This window comes from Halichoeres trimaculatus, unplaced genomic scaffold (assembly GCF_033239565.1).
Source record: "Halichoeres trimaculatus isolate MK-OKI-2021-1 unplaced genomic scaffold, fHalTri1.1 fHalTri1_scaffold_6, whole genome shotgun sequence".
In the NCBI taxonomy this organism is placed as follows: Eukaryota; Metazoa; Chordata; class Actinopteri; order Labriformes; family Labridae; genus Halichoeres; species Halichoeres trimaculatus.
This window is the reverse complement of record NW_027437184.1, coordinates 14,249,200-14,272,069: the sequence shown is the minus strand read 5'-3', so window position 1 is coordinate 14,272,069 and position 22,870 is coordinate 14,249,200. Positions and strand designations below refer to the sequence as shown.

Here is a 22,870-nt window from a genome sequence, read left to right as displayed (position 1 = left end):
GCAATAAAATCATCTGAGAGAGGGATGATGAGAATTGAGGATAATTGATCACAAGACCCTTTCTATTGTCCTGGATAGAGACAAATACACGCCCATATGACAGAACCAGGAGCATTAACTAAGAATGAATATGGATAAATCTGGATGTTTCACAAGTTAGAAAAAAAAATCTTGGTGATCTTCTAATTTATTATGATAAAAAAATCTATTGATTAAGGTAAAGACATGCAGCTCAAACAGATCAAACTGAAAGTTAAAAACACAGAATCACAGCAAAGTTTAAAAAAGCTAGTGCCAGCTCTACCTCTGCACTAACTTTCCTTGTTATGCTACACAACTATCGCTCTGTCCAGAGTATGGTTTGCTGCAAGTGGCGGGACACAGTGAGAAGTCCAAAATACACCTTGTCATCAGCAGAGGACTGTCAGAGAGGAGAGTCAGCATGCTGTCATTTTGTCTGTGAAAGTGCCCTCTGTCAGGGGGAGAAAATGTCTCCCACGTTCTCTCTGTGGTTGACAAACAAGACTCACGGCACTCAGGAGGAAAAATCTGTACACAACTTCTTCATTCAAAGAAACAAATAAAAACCATAAAAAGCTTTTGAAGCTGTTTTTTTATTTTTGGGAGAACTAACTGCTTTAATTCTGAATGCCAGTTGTGGGGGGCACCCTGGAAGGCTTTTCTGAAAATGAAAGGAGACATTTGCCAAAATCCTCATGGACTCTAAGGTGTGTTCCTGTTAGGTGTGTGATGCTGCCCCACTGTCACATTTTCAAATACACATTTCTGCACCGTGGGACCAAGGTCATTGCAGACTTAGTGATGTGAAAGACAAAACTGTTCAGCCGCCATAAGATTTAACAAATGCAGAAGTAATATTCAACAAATTCTGATAATAAAACAACTAAATGACCATACTATAAGTATGAAACCATTACACATTTAAAGACTAAATGTATTTCAACCAGTTTTGTATAATTTTCAGTTGAAACACTAAAAGGTCTTACACCGATCTCCTGTGTTGGTTCATTTATACAAACAGAAGGGTAAAATTTTGTTATAGTCCGATAGCGTGTCTCTGTATATCATGTGAGGTCATGCCTCATTTCTCATTTTTTTTCCATTTCAAGCCCTCAGCCAATGGTCTCTTGATGTCATTTAAGTCTGGGAGAACTCAGTCCTCAGGCTTTAGGACACAGGGATTGGGCATAGACACATGATATGTGGTGCTCTATGGAAACTGTAGGTGGAGTCAAAGCACAAAGAATCCACACTTGTACCCTATTTGTTTTTTGTAACTACCAAAATCAGCATTTTCACTAAAAATAACACTTTTCAATTTTTACACTTCAAAGATGCAAAATCTGAGCTGATTTTGGGCTGACTGTGCTGCATTTCCAATCATATAGAAGGACAGAGATGCAGCAAAATCTTCAGATATTACTCAGAGAGGAAGGTCAAGCCTAAACAAACTGTGTCCTCTGTTCTGTGGAGAGAGAAGAGTCCACTGTGGGGTAGGTTTTTGCATCATCTCAAATGCTCCATAAGCCGTCCATAAATCATCCCTCAGTCTGTTCAAAAGCCACAAACCACAGAATGAAGGAGTGCACTTGTTAAATCATGAAGATGCATTGGCTCTAGAGAACATAACAGTTAATAAATGTTAACAATATAACAGGATAGAGCTGCGGATATTTTATGAGTTCATTTAAATCACATTTATATCCTTTTATTTATCGCTCTTACTCTGAAAGGATTCTTGATTTGCAGACATATCTTTCTATTTCAGTGAGTGATATTTTCCTCAGGATTGCCTCGTGGCTGTTTAAGTACTCTAAAACAGGCCTGTGATGTCACCACTCTAACCCCCTCCCCTTCCCTCACCTCCTGTTCACAGTCATTTGCTCGTCCTCCTTCCATTTGCAGCTGTCAGAATTAAACTGTACATAATGGTTGCCATCACGTCCCTTGCTTCCTGGCTGCTGCTAACCCCAAATCAACAGTCCTGCTTCTTAGTGATGTTCATTGCAATTGTTGGGTAAATTGTTTGTTTTGAACATGCAAAAATTGCACAGCGCGATGTGAAGGAAAAAAACATCTGATTGGCTTACAGTGGTCCCTGTGTTGATTTGAATGAGTGCAAATGAGGACAAAGGGGAGCGTGTTTGTGTGTGTGTGTGTGTGTGTGTGTGTGTGTTTGTGTGTGCGCACAAGCAGATACTTTATCCACACTACAGACACTTCTTCTGCTACTGCCTGTCTGTGCCGACATGTGTTCATCTTCTTCAGCTGATTTAAAACTCAAAAACCAGACAGCAGCAGAGCCAGATTTACTGCAGATTTCTTTTTACAAGCTTCTAATAGTTTGTCTGATTAGAGACGACACTTTGCTCTAAAGCCTGGAAGCTGTGTGTGCAGTCAGGGAAGAGTCTATTGACAGCCATTGAATGATCTACAGTTGTGTGTGTGTGTGTGTGGGGTGGGGGGGCTGGATGTCTAAATGAAGCTAACAAGTCAATCAATGCGGTGTTTAAGACTCTTGTTTTTTGGAACAGCTCTCTTGGCAGAAATTCATCTGTGTGTGCCTACAAAGTGATCTGTAGTTACACTTTAAAGCTCCTGTAAGCACTTCAGTTTTCTGAGTTTTGGCAGCCCTGTGGACAAAGTGGTCTTGGCTAATTTTGCGCTTCATATGTACAATCGGTGTCCCCTGGGAAAAAAAAAAAAAAAGTCTTCCCATTTTTATTTTTTTTCGACAGATGAATGTATCGCTTGTGGGGAATCTTTTCTTTGGACATGTGAATAAAAATCTTATTTTGGTCATTCAAATACCTGTATAAAACGATAACACTCCTCATCAATGGTTTTGTTTTCGATATCAAGGCTTTAAAGTTAAGTCTGTTTCAAACCAGATTAATAGCCTCACAGGAGCTTTAATTAAAGGACTGTGTTTTCTGTCAGTTAGGGCATCTGGGAATCTTACAAGCTATCACACAGGCATTGGCTGGCTACTTTATATTTTTCCATGGTTAACTGTCACAAAAAAGTAAAGATATCTTCAAAATAGTCCAACTCAGGTGTTAACATTTTCAATACTGTCAATAGTGCTGGAAACCTGATGTGAAGAAACTTCTTTAACATGCAAGTTTCAAGACAACTAACACATTAAATCTTATTCATTATCTTATTTAAAGCTTGTTGTGTCCTTCAATTTTAACATTTTGTTTACAGTTCTTTCATCCAGAATGATTCAGAGTCTGTTGAGAAAATAATAGAAAAAGATTAAGTCGAATTCAAATTTAACTAACTGAATTTGGATAGCATAGACATGTATGAGTAGCCCCTGAATAAACTGAGCCTTTGTATACGAATATTACCAAAAATTAGTCATGTTTAAGCTGATGAGCACCATGTTTTATGTTTCAGGTTGAAAAAGTCCCTATATTAGTTTTAGTTTATATTAGTTTAGCTGTAGAGGGTTGAGGCGTGTGTACCCATGTAAGGCTGCGTGCGCCCCCCTCCGTGGCTGAGCAGTGACACTTGTGCAAGTCTTCAGGTTTATGTTTGTTGTTATTCATTGCTTGCTTCATTGCTTATGAACTCAGATGTTTTTTTTTCTTGATCTCAAACTATGCCCCCTGTTGGGAATAGTCTGGAATTGACCTTTTTCCCCTCTCTTCCCCCAGTGTTGTTTTTTCATATCTATTGCAAAGGGGCACTGGGTAGCTGGGTAGCTCCTAGATTCATCCCATTTCTGTGTTTCCTCATGTTTGTTTTCTTATATGTCTTGAAAGGGGTGTAACTGAAATGAAATTTACCCCCGGGGATCAATGAAGTTTTCTGATTCGGATATTTATCTTTACTGAATCAAAAATCACTATCTAAGAAACCTCACATTTCCAACACTGCTCATCACGGGTTCACTGCACATTAAATTTAGACGTTAAATGAGTTAATCACACCCTGAGTTCGATTTGAGTTGTGGCTTATTGCAACATATTAAACCATGCAGTAAAACTTTTATGAAACTTTGTGATAAGTTGATTTCACAGAGCCTCATGTAATCTTATGTTACTATGAAGACCACACAGAACCAGTTTAAACTTGTTTTTCTGGCCGTGCAGATTCTAGTCGGGGTCAGTAATGCATGAAGTCTCTGAGGTATTTCACTATTTCAAAGTTAAAAACAAGCCATGGAGGTGGCACCACAGGCTGAGCTGCAGTCTACAGAGAAGATTAAACTTTCTGAACACTTTATGTTTGCAGAGTTACATGAATGTCTCAAAACTTCAGTTAAACGTTGTGCCAATTTACATCAGTTTGTAGGTATGCTAAACTAATTAGCATTACCTGTGTATTTGTAACATTAGCATTTCATTGTTGTTAGCTTGCTCAAGCTACAAGCTTATATCAGAGAAGAAAAACAAATGTGAACAATACTCTTATTATGAAACACAGGGGGGTGAGGAATCTCTTTTTTGTCTCAGAGAATTGTTTGGATGTTTTTGGATTCAGGAATCTCCTCACAGCATTTATCCACCATTTCTCACCTGCTTTCCATCTCCCTCTTGATCATGCTTCAGGAGCTCACTCATGGACTAGTGAGTTCAAACTAACAGAGCAACAAAGCTGACTTTTATAATATTCTTTGCTGGTTTGTTTCATCTGTAGTTTTAGCACACAACGTCAAAATATTTGTAATAAACTTAGGATAAAACGCAGCTCTTTCATAAAACGAAGCATCATAGACGTGAACACAAATTAGTCTTTGCAGGAAATACACAAAGTCTTGGCTCACACGGACTGCAGCAGTAAATGAAACCGTAGAGTTGAGTCATCTCTCTCTATAAAAAGTCTCCACTACATATGAACACAAACTACGAGTCCTCTGTGCAGAGCTGTTTTACTCCTGCAAGACTTAGAGAATGAATCATCACCTGTACTCATCAAGATGGCATCTCCTGCATTAACATTTACTCTTTCCCTGTTAACTGTGAGTCTTATACTCAGAAACAGTAATAATGTATGGGGTCAATTTGCTGGGAAAATCTCAAGGAAGCTCAGGGACAATAAAAAAACTGGATAAACATCATCATGGATTGAATCTCAGCACAGACTGGTCCTAATAATGTGGCTGCTGCTTGCTGAACTCTCGGCCTGACAGACACACTTGCTCTGAAGTACTCTGTCAAACTTTTCAGACTTTTGAAGTCTTTCAAAGATTTACTTTGAGACTTCAAACACAAACAGTGAAAGTAACTCACAGGTTCATAAACCTGGTTTAGATAATCAAACATGGCTGTTGGGCTGACGCGGCTTGTGCAAGACTCTTCTAACAGTGTGTTCATACTTTGTGTCATGTTGGGGAAGGGGGTGGAGATTTAACTTTTCTTTTAATGGTCCGGGACTGTTTTGAAGTCATGGTTTAAGGGACTGACACTAAGCTGCCTCTTATTAATCAGCTCTCTTTCAGAGGCTTGTTATTTTAGAAACTGTGGTGACTGGCAACTATTGCAAATTTTGCAATGGCGGGTAACGTTATCCAAAGAGAAAATGAATGGTACACTTACTGAAAATAATACGTATCAAATTACAGTAAAAATCAAACTGATTTTATGTGGGTAATGTTCCAATATGTGTTTTATGGTTTGACAGGCTTTGTTGATTTTGTAGCTCACACTCAAGCACTGATTTTGATTTGTCCTATTGTTTGAATTTGCACCACCTCTCATCTGCCAGCTTAATCAATACACATTATTCTAGGCAATCTGAGTCGGCCATGCCTGCGACCATGTCAAGGTAGATGGCCATGTCATTTGACGAGAATATCTTTCCTTTTAAATTCAACAATATTTTCTGGAAATAATTTTCTGATCAATATTTTGTGGACTCCTGAGGGAGCTAGTGACTACTTTAGATGCTAATAGGGTTACTAACAACAAACAAAAAATGAAATAAGAGCCCTTACACTGTGATAGACTGTAAATCTTAAAACATTTTCCTAAAGTAATAACGGCCATATGCACATTATTAGTACAATGATAGAAAAAGCTAAGATCATTAACAGAATTACTTATCCCAGAATACAACATTTTCAACTTGAGTGTACAAAAAAAAAATAAGGTGGTGGGCTTACACACATTTAGTCCAAGTTAGGAATTTAGTGCATCGATGAGCTGATTTAGGGAAATCTCTACATTTATTTAGTAACCAATCAAACTTTATGTTTTATTAGTGTTTCAATATCAGATTCAAATTTTTTACAGTTAAATTGTGTTGTTAATTCAGTGAGGCTTTGATGCATTTCCCCAAAAAAGATGTTGTTTTATAGTGTGTGTTCACATACTTATATCTCCTTAACCCCCAACCCAAGACATTTTTGAGTTAAATTTTTTAAAAATATTATTTATAAGCAAGGTTAAAGTTCCAGTTTTTATAGTTTAAGCACTTCGTTAAAGCAGAGATAAAATCTCTTCGGTATGTGTGTGTGTTTGCATTGCTGTCACTCTAAGATCAAAATGTGTTCCAGTGTGTGTGTATGTGTGCGTGGGGGCTCGGGGGACTATGTCTATGGGGAGAAGCAGAGCAGGAGAAGTTGGAGAGAGCAGCAGCCACACAGAACATGGACAGAGCGTTTACCTGGCCCTGTGCTCTGTGGGTACGCCAAGTAGCCGCCTCTTCCACGGGCCCCCCTACCTGAGCCACGCGCTGCTGCTACCGCTGCCGCTGCCACCGGTCCGTATGCTGTTGCTGGGAAGCCTGCAGGCACATACACACACACACATACACACACATGAACATCACTAACTGCGCATGGATGAGCTCACCTCAGAGCTACAGGAGCATGTTGATACCAGCTCTTTGCCTCAGTGTGGGATAAAAGTATAGCTGTCAGGGACAAGGAAGAAATGTCAGAGTAACCTGGGGACAGGCTCAGGCACTGTGCCAGTAACTGATACTGTTGAATTTCATTACTGAGATATACCATGTTTTTATCACATCATTACTTCATCACTGGTGAGTAAATTTTCATTTATAAAGCACCACATCTAAGATGTTTTCCTACAACATGTAACAAAAAGAGCATGTCCAGCCTGCACTCTTTGCATGAATGACCCTCAAGCCCTGATGTTCAGCTGCCATGAGCAAGAACCGCGAAAAAGACCAGGCAGAAATCTTAAGCAGACTCAGGTAGGAAGTCATCTGCCACAGCATCAGACAAACAGTGACGTCATAGCCACTCACAGCCAATCACATTGATTTACTTCACGACTAAAGCAGCCCTGATGGTTGCACCTTTGCCTTTCAGTCTACAGTTCTGTTGTTGAATATTACTCATTCACCTGAGAATGCACATTACATCCAATACCTTGGATGTGTTCAAGGATCTAACAGCAGCAGATACTTACTAAAGTCACTCTCCTTATAAGGATAAAAACAATCGAGAACACTTTATAATCTCCTTCATGGTAACTTAAGGTAATTATGATGCAATAAATAGGACAAAAGTACTTCAAATGAGATCTCGTTTACATTTATCTACTAAGGCTGAACAATTAATTGAATTAAAACTGACATTGCAATATGATATGATGCAATTTTCAAATTGCAAAGGCTGCAATTAAAAAAAAAAAAAGGTTCATGCACATAGACCTGGAGTAAATACAGTCACTTGTATTTGTTCTTCCTCAAAACATGCAAGAGTCAATCTGCTGTTTTTTTCTGGCAAAAACCTGTGAGCTACAGAGATCCGCAAAAGATTGACTGTGGCTGGTAGAGCCATACCTTACAGAAGAGGATTAGGGCCACTAAAAAAAAAACAAACAAAAAAAAAAACATCTATTTTTTTTTTATTTTACTATTTTTCTTAGACTGAAGTCAGAATTCTGAGATTAAAGTCAGAACGCTGAAATTTGGACGTTTTTTTTTTTTAATTTCTAGTGGCCCTAATCTTCTTCCATTATACCTTTGTTCACTTTGTTTTGTATAGTTTGTTACTCTTACTGACAACTGGAGATCAGAAAAATCACAGTGTTCCATTTTCTTTTTCAATTAAATATTGCAGGAACGAAATGTTTATATGTTGATGGTATCCTCTGTCATGTTGGTTGAACTATAGAATGACGTAGTGCTTCTGTATAGCGAATGATGCAGAGGATAAATGTCCCCTCCAAACAAAACTGCATGCTAAATCGCCATCGCAAAATTGGAAAAAAAAAAAATAAAAAAAACGCACTTACAGTAGTTTTCAAAATCGTTCATCTCTATTACTGACATACGTATGTCAAAATGAATAGGTCCAAATTCTTATTCATCCATAAAACTGTGAGCAAGCTGACTTTCTCAATCCACTAGGTCTCTGATTATATTAGGGAAAGGATTCGGCTCTGGGGGGTGTTTATGTCACATGCTTTGGATGAAAGATTACAGCCACATCTGAGCTGCATAGACATGGACATAATAGCTCCTCCTCTGGGGACCGTCCCTGCATTTTGTTCAGGAGTGCTCCCAATTACTGTGACTTTGTACTGAATCAGAAATCCGCCGCTGTAACACAGGAGAAAAAGCATACCAAGGTTTATTGTTGGATCTCTTTAGGTAGAAGATATATATATAAAAAAAGAACATTTCCCACAATCTGATGAAGACATCTGTCGTGTGATTTGTTGTTCTGAAGAGACTTCTCACTGTTGGATTATGAGAAGGCTGAACAAGTCTCTCGTGCTTGTTTCTTCTTATGTAAACATTTAGACTAAGTCTTCCAATGCTGGGATTTTTGAAGCTTTTAAAGTCTCTGTAAGCATCCATAAATCAGTCCAAATTGTCAGTTTATGATACACTAATAAGAGCATGCAAAAATAAATCCACTTCTTCTTTAGGGTCTGATTATTCCAACAAATATCAGCCTAATAATCAGTCTGTAATTAAGCCGACGCTGTATCTGTGAATTGTAATTACATTGTTGGCCTTAATGAACACGGTAGCTAGAGGTGGCTGACAGAGGCTAGTCCGTGCCCAGGGCCTGGGCTCCTCTCTCTGCACAGGAATGGCATGTCATTAGCTGTGATGAGATTCCTCACTCTGGGCTCAACACCGTCTATGCCTAATCAGCCTCCTGAAATTATCTCCACAGGAAATGCTTTCCTCACTAGCAGAAAATAAGATAGCTAAATTCCCTCAATTGCAGCTTTTCTTGAGGTCTCTTTTAGCTCTATGTGTGTTTTTCTTCTATGTTTGGGGCCACATCGTGGAGAGACTGTGGTTCAGACATTACAAGAATGGCACAGGACACCTTAGAGGATTATTTCTTGAATGCTGTGGAGGTGAGAGGAGCACTAGCTGGTGACCCATTTTTTCCGAGCGAGCCTCGCACTGCTATTCCACCGTACAAAAGACTGATGAGGAGTGGGGTGGAAAGAGGAGGGGTGAGTGAGAGGGGAAGGGTCAGATGAGCCGCAGCCAAAGAGAAAAACACATAGCTTTTCATCAGCCGCCTGAGAAGGAGGTAATTCACAACTCTGTCGACACAATATGACCATGAGTGTGTGTGTTGGGGTGTGAGGTGCCATCACGCTGGGACTGGGAGGCAGGTGAAGAAGAGGAAGAAATGCCACTTTGCTGCCCGACTATCTAACAGCTCAGGATAGAAAACAGGAGTGAGAAAGTGCAGTGGAAAAAGAATGCATAAAAAAAGACGACAAAAACGGGCGAAGAAAATCAGGCACATTTATGCGACTGCAGCCACGACACACCGGGAACTGATTCTAACGGCTCAAACGACTCTCTCCGCCTCTTTTCACAAAAAACACAAATCAAGTCTGATGCTATGCTAATGATGGCCATGCACCCCTGCATTTCCACTTACTCTGTCCCCATGGCTGCTGTGTGGAACACTGTGTCATGCTGCACCTCTTCCTCCTTTCCTCCCCCTCTTTCTCTCCCTCCTTTTCTAAGTGCTGAATCTATCTTCCACTCGCTGCCATTGTCATGACACCCCCAATAGACCCACTGGCTTGGAAGTTAGTTGCGGGCAAAGTTGTGGTGAGAGATTAACTTTGCAGGATTAGGTGGGTTAATTAATAGATGGCTGCTGCTCATTGTTTTGTGCTCACGCTGTAAGAAGCCACCCAAGAGAAGCGCTGCAGCATTAAATCAATTTCATGGCCCTTTTATTACTGAGGAGATAAAGCCAATATTTAGCTTTCAATTCTTCACAATTATTGGGCCCCTGCTTTGCCACTTGAGTGGCTGCGCTTGGCTGGGGACAAGGACACATCTGTTTATGAGCTGTGGAGGCCTGGGGGCCTTGGTGTCCGGGCTCGGGGGAACTGTCCTCAGCTTTCTCTGCTCAAAGCCTGGAGCATGGAAATTCAGGCTTCTTTAGGAGTGTGCACGAAGAGGAGGAAAGATTAGACCAAAAGAAAGATGAAGGATGTCAATTTACCCTCTCTATGCACATATCAATTACATTTTGACACGAGCGTCAGCAATTTTTGGATGTTTATATTCAGAACAAGAAATACCACAAATTTCTACAGAGATTTTCAAGTTCACTCAAAGTAATAACTTTCTGCACACACTGCAAAAAGCATTCACTGACTTCCCATACAGCTTCGACATAAACTTGAATATATTATCTGATAAACAGCTTACAACATAAAGAGCCAGAAATTTATGCAACTGCAGGGCTTAACATTAACCATAAGAGTCCTTTCTTGGCACCAAATGTATCATGAGGGTGGCCCCTTGTGGCCACTTGGTTTTGTATCTCATGCTGTGAGCTTTTTGCCATCACAGCTTCACAATCATCTCATATTCTTTAACTTTCTTCTTTTTTAAGGCTAAGTCGGACTCTTGAACTCTTCTATTAATGAAAGAGCTTGATCAGGTTCAGCAGCCTTTATTGTATGATGTCCAAAATCCAAAAGTAATGAAACAGCTGTATCGTTTTATTGCAGCGATAAGTCACCCTCAGGGAAAGTGAGAGGGAGCAAGAGGGAGTTTATAAATATAATGAACACAGGGACTTTGAGAGATTACACAAATCACATGCTATACTTCCTTAACTTTTTGTTTCTTGGCTTTTTGCGTCTTACTTCTGTATGTAAGAACATTTCATTATTACTATTTTTATTCAAAAGCTCATAGGAGGATTATTTAACTGGCTATGAAACAGACTGAAATGAGCAAAGATGCTTCTTTGTGACAAGCAAAGGCAAACAAGTCAACTAGCAAAAAAAGAGAAAGAATTTCTGTATGGCAAATTTGAATGTCTTAGGTGTCAGGCAACAACTTTTGACTTCTGAAAGCACTGACTGTATATGGAGTGGATATTGGGCTCTTACATTTACCGTTGTACGGTTTTGAAGCCAAAACACTTCTTGCACAGGCGCCGCCACTGGTAAGCGTTGTGCAGCCAGAGTCTGCGCAGTGGAGACTGTGAGGAATTCTGGGAGAATCTGAGTGGAGTCAGATGACAATAATATTATATATTCTTTTCTTTCAAGAGTCTAATCTCTTCCTGACTCCTCCCCCCAGCGTATTTTACTATCCCTGAAAAAAATACACAAGAACAGCAGCTGTTGATCATCATTAAAGGTATGGTAAAACCTTGTTCTTAACCTCTTACAACTAATGAAAATGAAACTTTTCAGAAAAAAAAGAGAACTTGAATACAAGACAGCCAAATGATATCTTCAAACAACCACAACAAGAAAGAAACATTTTTACGAGATGTATTAATTTTTTAAAGTTTGATCACAGCCCATCTTGAAAGACTGGAGAGACAGATTTTTTGACCTATACTGCAGCCAGCCACCAGGGGGAGCAGTTGTAGTGGTGACCTCACTTCAATCTGAGCAAGATGACGTCCATTTTTTTAAAAGTCCATGGTTGAAAGCAGGAGATTTATTGTCAGATTACCCTGACTGAGAGGGCTTCACTTTATCTAAGGAGGGCACCGAAAAGAAAGTGCCTGAATTGAGTTTCAATTAATAGCTTACAATTAAGATAGTCTGTCTTGGCCAACAAACAAGGGCTTGGTGTATAGAGTTTAGCTTAATACTGGATTGTTTCCTTAAATGCATCAGTGACATCCCCTGCTTAAAACAAGCTTAGAGTTAAAGCATGTTTCCCAAAAAAAAAGCAGCATACCCAGCTCATTGTACGGTCAAGCATGCACAGCACAAAAAGCTCTATGTTTCTGACAGTGCATTGCCCATACTGGCACTTTTGGCCAGTAAAGTTGAATTTTTCTGCGCTCTTGCTCTGTTCTAGCCTGCACCTGTATTTTGTGAGTCTGTGTGAACTCGACTGAACTGAGGTAGGAGGAGAGACGCAGTCGGGGCAGTGTCATAGCGATCAAACAGAACCTTGCAATTTTGGTGTCAAGGTTTCCTGGGATTTCTTGTCTGCTCCGACTGCCTGCACTGACCGGGTCAACAGCTTTGTTTTTCTCTATTATCAAGCAGTCAAAGCACTTTGCTGGGTATTATCAGGCTTTTACAGAAGAGAAAAGAAGGTGATGTGATTGGTCAAATCAATTCTGACTCCCATCACAACCAAAATATCACAATGTTTTTAAGCTGCCCTGCCGGCACATAGCATGATTTAACATGCTGGTTACCCTCCTCTCAGATATCTATGCTCAAAAACACATATAACTGCACTGGTCTGCTAGCAGGGCTTTCAGAAGGCGACTTCACTGGACTCAAAAAGCTCCTGCAAGGCTCATAAGAAAAAAACACAACATATGACCACAAAACTCCAGTTTGGAAATTCATAAACTGACTACCTGTATGCAGAGAAGTGATTTAAAAACATTCTGCATGTCTTTATCTTGCCCCCCAAAATATCTGTAAACTTATTGCCAAGCTAAACTTTTGATGATTTCTTCGAGCAGTGCACTTTTGCTTTATTGAAGAATTTTAAATTACTGTAATCATGATTTATCTTCACTCCTGTTATAGTCATTTTTAATTGTGTCTGTCTTTTATCATGTCTGATTACTCCGTGAAGCCCTATGAATTGCCTCAGTGTTTCATGGGGCTAAACAAAAAACACATTCATTGCAAAATCCAAACTTATGTTGGTTGCTCTTATTCAAACAGAAAGAATTACACTGTACCAAAAGCTAATGAAGTAGCGTTGGTACCTTTACATGACCAGACAGTGACAGATTTAAGGCTCATTTATGCTCAATGTTCAATACGGATTTGGACCCGGATGGAGCCTCCTGTCTATGCTCTGCATTCATCTAGTTTGTAATCCTGCACGTTTCCATGAAGCTTATGGATATGGGCCAAATGGAGCAGTATCACTGAAAACCATGGGGGCAGTGTTGCTGTTACTACTTGAAATGTCGTTTTAGATGGCATCACTGACCACCGCCTCATACAACACTGCCCAGCTTTTGTATTTTATGCATGTGGTACATTTGCAATACCTCCTCCACACCACATTTGTTTTGAGTTTGTTGTCATCATAAACTTTTGACTCTGGGCTGCTGACCCCCGGTGGATGAATTCGTTAACAGCAATGCCAATGTAATGAATGTATAGAAGTATGTGAGCAGTGATGGTAACATCGTTTGGAAAGGAATTGTACATTTCCATACGTAAGGGGAGTATAAATGGGCCTAAAGAAATTCACAGTCTGTTATTTGGTTGTTATCCTGATATGGACTACTAGTAATGCCAAGTGTAACTGGGTGCTACAAAGTTGTAATACCTAACTAGACTGCATGGCTGTCCACTTCAAAATGATGCTTGACTGTTACCTGGTTTTTCACTCTTCCAGGCTATTGCCACAGACAAGCTGTTATATAATTATATATGACTTGTATATTATGTTTTGGGGTTATAGCTTGTGTGTTGCACACCATGTTTTTAAATTACGTTCACAAACCCTCAAAACTTTAAAGATGACCTCCCTCTGATTTTCCCCCTCTTGCACAGTTTCTGAAACATTTCTGCACTTCTTTGGCATTTAGCCTTCTCAAGCCACAGCCTCATTTTCTGATCCTATTACTCAGACGACGTCACAATGAAAAGTTGTTGCATTATGCATCAATAAGGTCCTATTTATGTCCTAGCGGTCTGACAACAGCTTGACTGATGTTAATGTAATCTGTACTGTTCTTTGGCCCCAAACTGCCAGCAGCAGCTCCCTCGTCATTGACAAAGGAGCTCCATCAGTTACAGAGCACTCTGCTCATTTCTGCTCCAAGAAGACTGTCAACTGTCTAATGCACAGGAGGAGCTCAGGGACAGCTGAGGCTCTGCTGAGACCCTATGGATCAAGTAGCCTATGAACACATTTTAATATCTAATAGAGCCGAGCACATCAGTTGGACTCAGTCCTCGGTGGAAATCTTACATAGAGTGATGCAGACATTACACATATAGAGCTAAGGACTGAGGGTAATTAAGACCAAAGCTTTACATTAAAGAAAAGCAGTCACATGAGAGGGAATATTGCTTCTGCTATGACGTTAACCTGGATTGTTTATAGTTTTTTTGTGACAGACTAACACTGTATCGTGGAAAGGAAAGGAGGCTGGGGAAGAAGCCCTTGAGCTTGTCGGTTTTGGGGCAGACAGAAGGGAAAAAGACAGATGAGCAGCAATGAGCAGAGATGAGTGAGACGGATGAGCTGAGAAGGACAGCAGTCACATCAGAAGAGGAAGACAAAGAGGAAAAAGGACAAAGAGAAGGAGAAAAGGAGGCGGGCACGAGGCCAGAATGTGGGAATCTAACGTGGTCTCACCAATCTCTGAAATACTTTCGAAATATCATCAAAGCATGGGATAATATTACAACCTGGTGAAGTACTTAACCAAAATAACTTATTTTCCTATCTCATCATGAAATCAATCATGTACACTATGGCTGTACAACAGTGTTAAAAATAGATTTTTTTTTTTTACATTAAAACAATATTATCGGATAGATGAAAGACAAAGCTTGCCTAATTTAAATAGAATAAATATCAATTGTAAAACTACCTTTATAATTATAAACTACAACACTGACCACCAGCCAGAAAGCTGGCCAGGCGTGGAGCAGCAGATCCTCTAAGTCCTGTACATCAGAAGGTGGGGCCTCTATGGATCAGAATTGTTTGTTTGGCAGATCCAACATATCTTTTATTGGATTGAGATCTGGGGAATTGAGAGGCCATGTCAACATTGTTTTGTTCCTTCCACTAGCCTGTGGTCCTGTTTTGAAGCGCTCATACCCATTTTAGGCATTAGTGGAAAGGAGTCAGCATGAGCATCCTGGCTAATCTACAGCTACAGCAACACTATGAGTTCTGAAATGTGAGCTCCTGTAGCTTTTCTGCTGGATGTGACCACATTGACCAGCCTCCACTCCTCAGATTCAAAATCAGCCTTAGCTGCCCACCGCCCCAATCACTGGTTCACTGATTATCTTTCTTTGAACCATCTTTGGTATGTAGGCTACTGGCTACAGCAGAGCGGGGACACCTACAGGAGCACCTGTTATGGAGATGCTCTGACTCACAGGTCAGCCCTTGTCAAAAAAGCTCCTAACGCCACAATATGTCATAATGTCATACATTTTCACTTCATTATTTAATAAACCATCAAAATTGGATGTTTTAATTAAAAAAAAAAAAAAAAAAAATTATAACACCAGGACGCTATTACTTTAAGCATACCAGCTTGAATAGTAAATGTTAATTAATTTTTAAGCCTAGAAGGATGTTTTATTGGTCATATCTAAATCAAATATAACTGAATTCATAGAAAATGTGTTTGAAAACTCAGAGACAAAAACTACACTAAATGAGTGTTTCTGGCACAAACATTATCAGTGCGCTGAAATGTTGGATGACAAACATGAAGGCAATCTGGATAATGTTGTGCAAATATTAAACTTGATAGAAGGCAGACAAAACACAAAAACAAATATGGAACAGAAAAAAAACCTTCATACAATCTTTTTTTCAAGACTCTCAAAACAGTAGAAAAACTTTCCCTCCAACACAAACTACTCTTAACACAACCAGTGCTAAGGTAAAATGAAAGATAATTAGCCCGAAAACAGTTGAACTATGTATAACAGCCATACTTCACATCTTATCTTTAAATGATGTCTTTCTTTCCCTCTTCTCTCTTTTGTTCTTTCAAGTTGCAAAACATGAGTTTCCATTTCTTCTACAAAGTGTCCTTGACTGTAAAGTGTCCATGGGCCATGTGCCACAACACATCCCAGGCCCTCATCCACTTGCTATTCTTTCCAAATATCTCCTTTAGACACACTGACAGACCACTCCCACATCAAGCTAATTTACATAGCCTCATAATACTAATGACACACTGCCATGGTCATGGGAAGACTCCCTGATGAAAACCTGCACAAAAAAATGCATTTAAAGGTCCTGAAAAAGCTTAGAAACCCCACTGACTATACCAAGCATTGACATGCCAGCATCTTATGTCAACTAGATATGACAGCGATTCTGTTGGCAAGTTGGGCATTTCAGAATTTCCATCATCATATGGAAGGGCATCAACATGGGGTATATCCATGGGGTCATGATGGGGTATATCTGGGGTACAGTATAAGGGTTTGTTGAGCAAATGGTGACGGTTTACTCTGAACAAAGCATCATGGCACTCATTCAGGGTAACAGAGGCTTCAAGAAGGGCATCATCATGGGGTTTATAGGGGATTGTGATGGGGTTCATCCAGAGTGGAGCCATTGTGCACATCCAGAAAATGAATGGTGATGGTTTTTTGTCAAATGCAGCATCATGGCATTCATTCAGCATCTTCTTGGTTTGATTTGCACCCATGTCTTCAAAATAACCTTTCTCTCCCAGCTTCCACAATATTTCCTATGAATGACAAGAAAGGCCCTTCCAGACTCAAGTAATGTTCTCCATGCTCCTCTGCAATGTGTCCAAGGACCAGCAAAGGCAAACTTTTTGAGTATGTATTAGACTCTGATCAAATAGAGGATGCATCAATTCGTAGTGTGGAGATAGTAAGAAATTGAACATTGAAAATCTCAGCTTCTTTTTGTAGTGTTATGTGATTGCAACAGGTCCCTCATTGGGGCATGCTAACCAAGTATGCATCCCAGTCATTTCCATTAACATGGTTTCACCCAGTTAACCCCTCACTTCTGACAAGTCACAAGGTCATACATGGTCTTTTCCCCTAGCACTCTGTGGGTCCTTGGTACCTTTTCTTGACTTAGGGGATGGTACGGTAAACTCTCAATTATTCTCACTTGCACTGATTCCATCAGCCTTCGGACAGCTCCTCTAAACTCTTTTCCTTGATCATGCCGCAAACTTGGGGTAGGCCACGTACAGAGTAGATATCACAAAGATGTTTAGCAGTCTCTGAACTATCTTTACTTTTTAATGCTTTCAGCCATGTGTCTCAACTAAACACATCAATAACAGTGAGGATGTATCGGTAGGTGAAACACTCATGTTTGATCCTCAATTTTCCGATATCAAGGAGGTCAATCTAATGCCGATCCTGTACTTCTTTGGCCCTAATAGGCCCTCGGATTGGGTATATTTCCAAATCTGGCCTTGAGAAGTGGGTAGCGTCTGGAGCTGTCCAAGGTTCCCTGAGCCTTTCTCTCACCAATTCCAGAGCATTGCTTGTTTAGTAGCTTGTTCAGCTTCCTTGCACTAAAACTCTCAGAGAGTAGAGATCTCTATTCCTCCACACCCTCACCAAAGCAATGTATTGCATTCTGCACGTTCATCTACAGGAACATTGAACTCTCCTTTTAGTTTCTTTTATGATGGCTTCATAGACATCTCTGTGCATAACCTTGCAAAAGAAAAATATATTGCAGCATAATGGAAGATATCATGTTATATATTAGGTAATATATTCCCATATATGAGATTTAGTATTTATATTTTCCAATATATTGCAATATATAGAAAGCGGCAATCATTTGTATATTTTGCAATATATTTCATGAATATATAATATATTGTATATATGCCCTCAATATATTATTCCATGTATATCATAATCTATCAATAATATATTACAATACATTTCAAAAAATATATCGGTACATATATTTTTCTTTCGTAAGGGTTGATTGGTGTTGTCCATATCTAATGCGTACAATCCAGAGGGCACTGGCTACAAGACTTTACAGTGCTTGGATCCATAGCAGCATGTAGTTTGCTCAATACTGAGCCAATAGACATAAGATTCTGAAAAAATTCTGACCTGTTCCTTTATGAATACATTTAACAGTGAAGCTGTCATCTTAGACATTTTTTGAAATGAATCTGGCATTTGTTAGTGTAACATATTGCTAACCAGAATGTTACTTTAACAGTTCTTTTATCTGTTAGCATTTTATTTTAGTTTCAAATTAATCAACACAAAATTCAAAGAAATTTTCTGAGTCTGTAATGTGTTCTTTGTTCATACCTTTCATCGCGCTGCCTTTTGTTTTGTTTTTTTCTTTCCAGCTGAAGTATAAGCTACGGAGGAAGGAACTGCTCCACTAAACGCAAATGCAAAATGTTTATGTCTCCCCCTTGTGGCTGATGGAAGCAAATGCACACATTCTACCGGTAACATCCGCAAAATTTGTGGGCTGACGAAGCTTTACGGTACATAGATAAACATTTACAAGTGCCACATTATAAGGAGATAAGCTGGTCTTGGGTAGAGACGCAGAAGTGAATCCATGAATCCATGCAGATAGTCTCAGTCTCACCAACATATTTATACTGTAGTTTACATTTCATGCTGACTGTGGGGGTTTGTCTGGTTGGAGGCTGCAGTGGGACATCGAGCCGGTGGAGCCCTTGGTGATCACACTACAATGTGAACTTTTCTTTCTGACACTCTACCTGTTGTCTTCTTGATATGCTTACTTTATGAACAAAGCTTTCAAATCTGTGTCTGGCTCACAATTTATGCCACAAATACAGTGACATGAGGATTTAATTTAATTTGCTACTCAGCTTATGCTGTATGATCGGTGGCACTGTTGTCATTGCTAGCTCTACAGCTAAAAGGTATTTATTTCTATTTACCTTTTTCCATTCTATCTAAACTGACCTCATCATATTGTAAATAGATCAAAAGAAACAAACAGAAGATTTCCACTAAAAACTGTAACTTTACAAATATTTTTTCTGTTAGTATTTTAAGACAGCACTGTAAAAAGTGTTAGAAACCTTAGAGCTGCTCTGTATCTACTGTTGGCTTTAGTGTCACATCGTGTGGCTTCATCTATCCTGACTAAAACACGTGCTGTTATTAAACTCTTACAATATAAAAAGTCAGACAGGCAGAGCATCAAAAAGCTCTAAGCAGGTAAAAATATGTGAAAATACATAAAATAACAGAAGGGGAATGTTTTTTTTTGTGTGTCAGTGTATGACAGTCAGAAGGACAAGCCAGAGGAAATAAGTGTGTAGATAAGTCACAGCCGAGGCAGCGAAGCACACTGCCGCCTCCTCACAGGAGGAGGGAGGCATGCAGAGAAGCAAAACTGACTCCACTTCACATCTTGCTTCATCAATAACCTTTGATAAGATACAGAGAAACACAAAGTAACAAAACAAGGGAAGAATACATATATATCAAAGTTACAAAAGACAGCCACCTAGAAAGACATCTTTTCATCTCCAGACTGACAAGTGTCCCATTGTTGTCATCCCTCAGCGCTACTTTGTTGTTGTTGAAAGCATCTCTGGGTTGTTATCAAAGGCATAAATCACAGAGCAGGAGAGAGCCGCGGCCAGGTGGCTTTCATATGAACTGCTACACACATGCTCGTGTCTCACCTCTTCTCTGATCAGCGAGACCCACAGCACACACAGGTTTCCCCTTACAAAATCACACACACACACACACACACACACACACACACACACACACACACACACACACACACACACACACACACACACACACACACACACACACACACAAAGACTGATGTTTGGGAATGAGCCAGAGAGAGAGTGGGAGAGAATGAGAGAACGTTAACATGCACACCAATAATTCAATTATAACCTGACTAATGCAATACACATATTATTGCAACTCTTGTGTAAATACCTTAACCAGTTTATCTTACTCACATTAAAAGTCTAATCAGAGTAAGCATAACTTGATTAACAGAGCTGGGCTTCTTGTCAATCATTTAAATTAATTTCGCCATGTATGTGGGCTTTCTTTATGTGTTTGGATTCTGTGCACACGCCACAAAGGTCACACAGACGACATGATGCTGAAACAAAAATGAGAATTAGAGATTGTACAAAGAAATGTTTTGAAATTTGGCAACCGTTTGTATATGTTGAAAATATGGCAGCTACTAACATAACTCTACTGTAACCCCATTTTTTTGTTGTTGTAAGAATGTGTTTATGTACATGTGCATGTGTGTGTTTAAGAATGTGTTAGGTACATGTGTTTGTACATATTATAAATTTTCTTTTACTATTCTTTTCTTTTTTTCCCTTCTTTTTTTAATTGTCTGGCTGAATAGTAATGACCCTGTATTTGGAGAGGGGGGAAAAGGACTGGGGTGTTTGTATTTTATTTTTGTCCTCAACTGCCCTACGTGTTTGTTGATGTTCATGTTGTTCTCTCTGTGATAAAACACAAAAAAATGAAAAGACTTTGATCAAAAAAAAGAACAAAAATGATAAAATAGACAAACACAACACAAACAACAATAAAAGGGTGACTCAAGCACTCATTCCTCTATTCTACACACCAAGTTAAATAAACCTTGGGAGATTTTACAGGGAAAGGAAATACATCATAGGTTCTTGTTGCTATTCTGCATTTCATTGTGTCCTCCATAGAACACATAACTACAGAAACTTGATGAAGATAGTTACACAGCTGAAGTGATCAAATGCATTTTGATTAAACCAAATGCCATTTGAAGAAAGGTGAATTTTAGCATGCAGGGTCCTGAGATACTTAAAGATGAGGTATTGCACTTTCTTTATACTGTATACTGTCCCTCTGGTAACCCCAGGCTAGCCTTACATACTTTACAGCCCCCAAATATCTCTGTTTATTCTCACACGTGTTGAAGAAAACTTGTGTTTTAACCTCTGTCTGGAGAGGTTGCTGATTTTTTAAGGTCCCGTTTACATGACAATGTTTTATCTGAAAATGCTAAAACATGGGGCAAAAAAAAAAGTTTTTACACAGAGACTGAAAGCACTGTAGTAAGCATGCCAGGTCTGTAGGTGGCGCTATAACTGGTTTGTCCAGAAGCTGCTTTTGGTAGATCGCCACTTAAGTAGAGTTGAGCAGATCATCTGGTGTATTAGCAAGTACTACGTGCAGAAGTGGAGCAACTGATGCACATTTTGCTGAAAGATAGTCAGCAGATTCAGCGGATTGAGCAGCACAAGCACAACATGGTTGTCTGCGACAATCATAACAATATTACTGTTTCACTGTTGTATGCGCGAAGCAAAGCATGACGTCAGTGTTTCCACAGAAAACACCGGCTTACTGTTTACACGGCAACGGCGTCGGCTGCGTTTCAGAAAGTTTACATTTTAGATTGGCTAAAACGCCAATTCCGTGTAAATGCAAGGCCAAAATGCAACAATGCGTTTCACCCTAAAACTGTTGTTGTGTGAACGGCCCTTAAGGCTCCTTGCTCCACAACCCCCAGCCAGACCTCTGAAAAGCTGCAGGGGGGCAGAGCTATGGAGCAGACCTTGGTGTTTAAGACCTGCCCCTCCAATGTGTGGAGTGAACAAGCGAGGAGATTCTTTTGTGATGACCTCATCATTTCAGCAGGTCTCGATAAGATCTTGTGAAGGTCTGTGCTATTTTTAGAAGAGAACATTTTGAGCCAAAAGATTCTGGGATTTTTATAATTTATGAATACAGACTTATTATAATTTTAAATACATTATAAATATAATTCAGGTATTGTTAAGTTTAAAATATGGGAAAGCAATACACCCCCTCTTTAAGCTTAAAAAAGACCAACATGTGGGTCAGCTCACGTGAACTAAGCTCCTGCATTTAGTGTGTTTGACTGTATCTCTTTATAATGTGAAACCAGTTGTGGTTGACCATTTGAGAGCCTTCCCCCTGATAAAATCTTCAGGTGTTTATGTGGTGATACTGTTGGGAGTGCTCTAAATACAGCCAACATATTGACTCTATAACACCAAGACCCCTGACCTGTACAGTATGATAAGAGTAGCCAATTTTCTGTTGCTCACTGATACGATCATACATGACTTCACTACTGTATGTGCCCAGGTGTGGGCCAGTGTGTGTGTGTATGCATTTGTTTGTGTGTATCCCTTTGCCAAAGCTGAGGCTCGTTTTTTTGTCGGCCAGAGATAACAGTCTCTGTATGTAATGAAACTATTTGGCACACTGATCCTTTGCCATTAAGACTTTGTGGTTTTCTGATTGGGGAGAGAAAAAGTCAATTACAGAAGTGGAGAGAGCCCAGAGCTCAGCAAAGCCAGGCTTTATGGTGGTAATTGCACATGGTATCTTATACCTTTGAACAAAATGATGAGGCCAGGAAGGAGATAGATTTGGTAAAACTTAAACTGGGTAACCTTTCAAAAAGCACACAGAGCAGAAACCCACCACACTGCAGGAGAAGTGCTCTGTTCCTTTACAAGAAATAATGGAGTACTAAAATTAGTTTGACACACAGAGTCACATCAACTCATCCACTGTGACCATAACACCTTCAGGGGGTTGGACTGGGATTCAAATTACACAGAAAAACGAGTTCTAACAGCACATGAAGACATAAAGTATCTGACTGCATCTGTCTTTTAAATCCACTACTATAGAGACCCATAGTATGTAAAGTTCAATGTACAGCA

The 22,870-nt window shown here is 39.6% G+C and overlaps 1 protein-coding gene across 12 annotated transcripts in view; it reads right to left on the bottom strand.

Annotated features, from left to right (window-relative positions):
* The window catches only part of LOC141791451 (RNA-binding protein Musashi homolog 2), a 311,762-nt gene that overhangs the window by 24,514 nt on the left and 264,378 nt on the right, over positions 1 to 22,870 (bottom strand). For 6 of the 12 annotated variants that reach the window (XM_074671944.1, XM_074671945.1, XM_074671943.1 and 3 more), the window contains exon 11: positions 6,640 to 6,759. The exons of 2 other annotated variants lie outside the window; for them this stretch is intronic. In XM_074671944.1, the coding sequence (XP_074528045.1) occupies positions 6,640 to 6,759 (120 nt within the window). The remainder of the gene's footprint in view (positions 1 to 6,639; positions 6,760 to 22,870) is intronic. 4 more of the 12 variants (XM_074671948.1, XM_074671947.1, XM_074671953.1 and 1 more) reach the window with 1 other exon arrangement.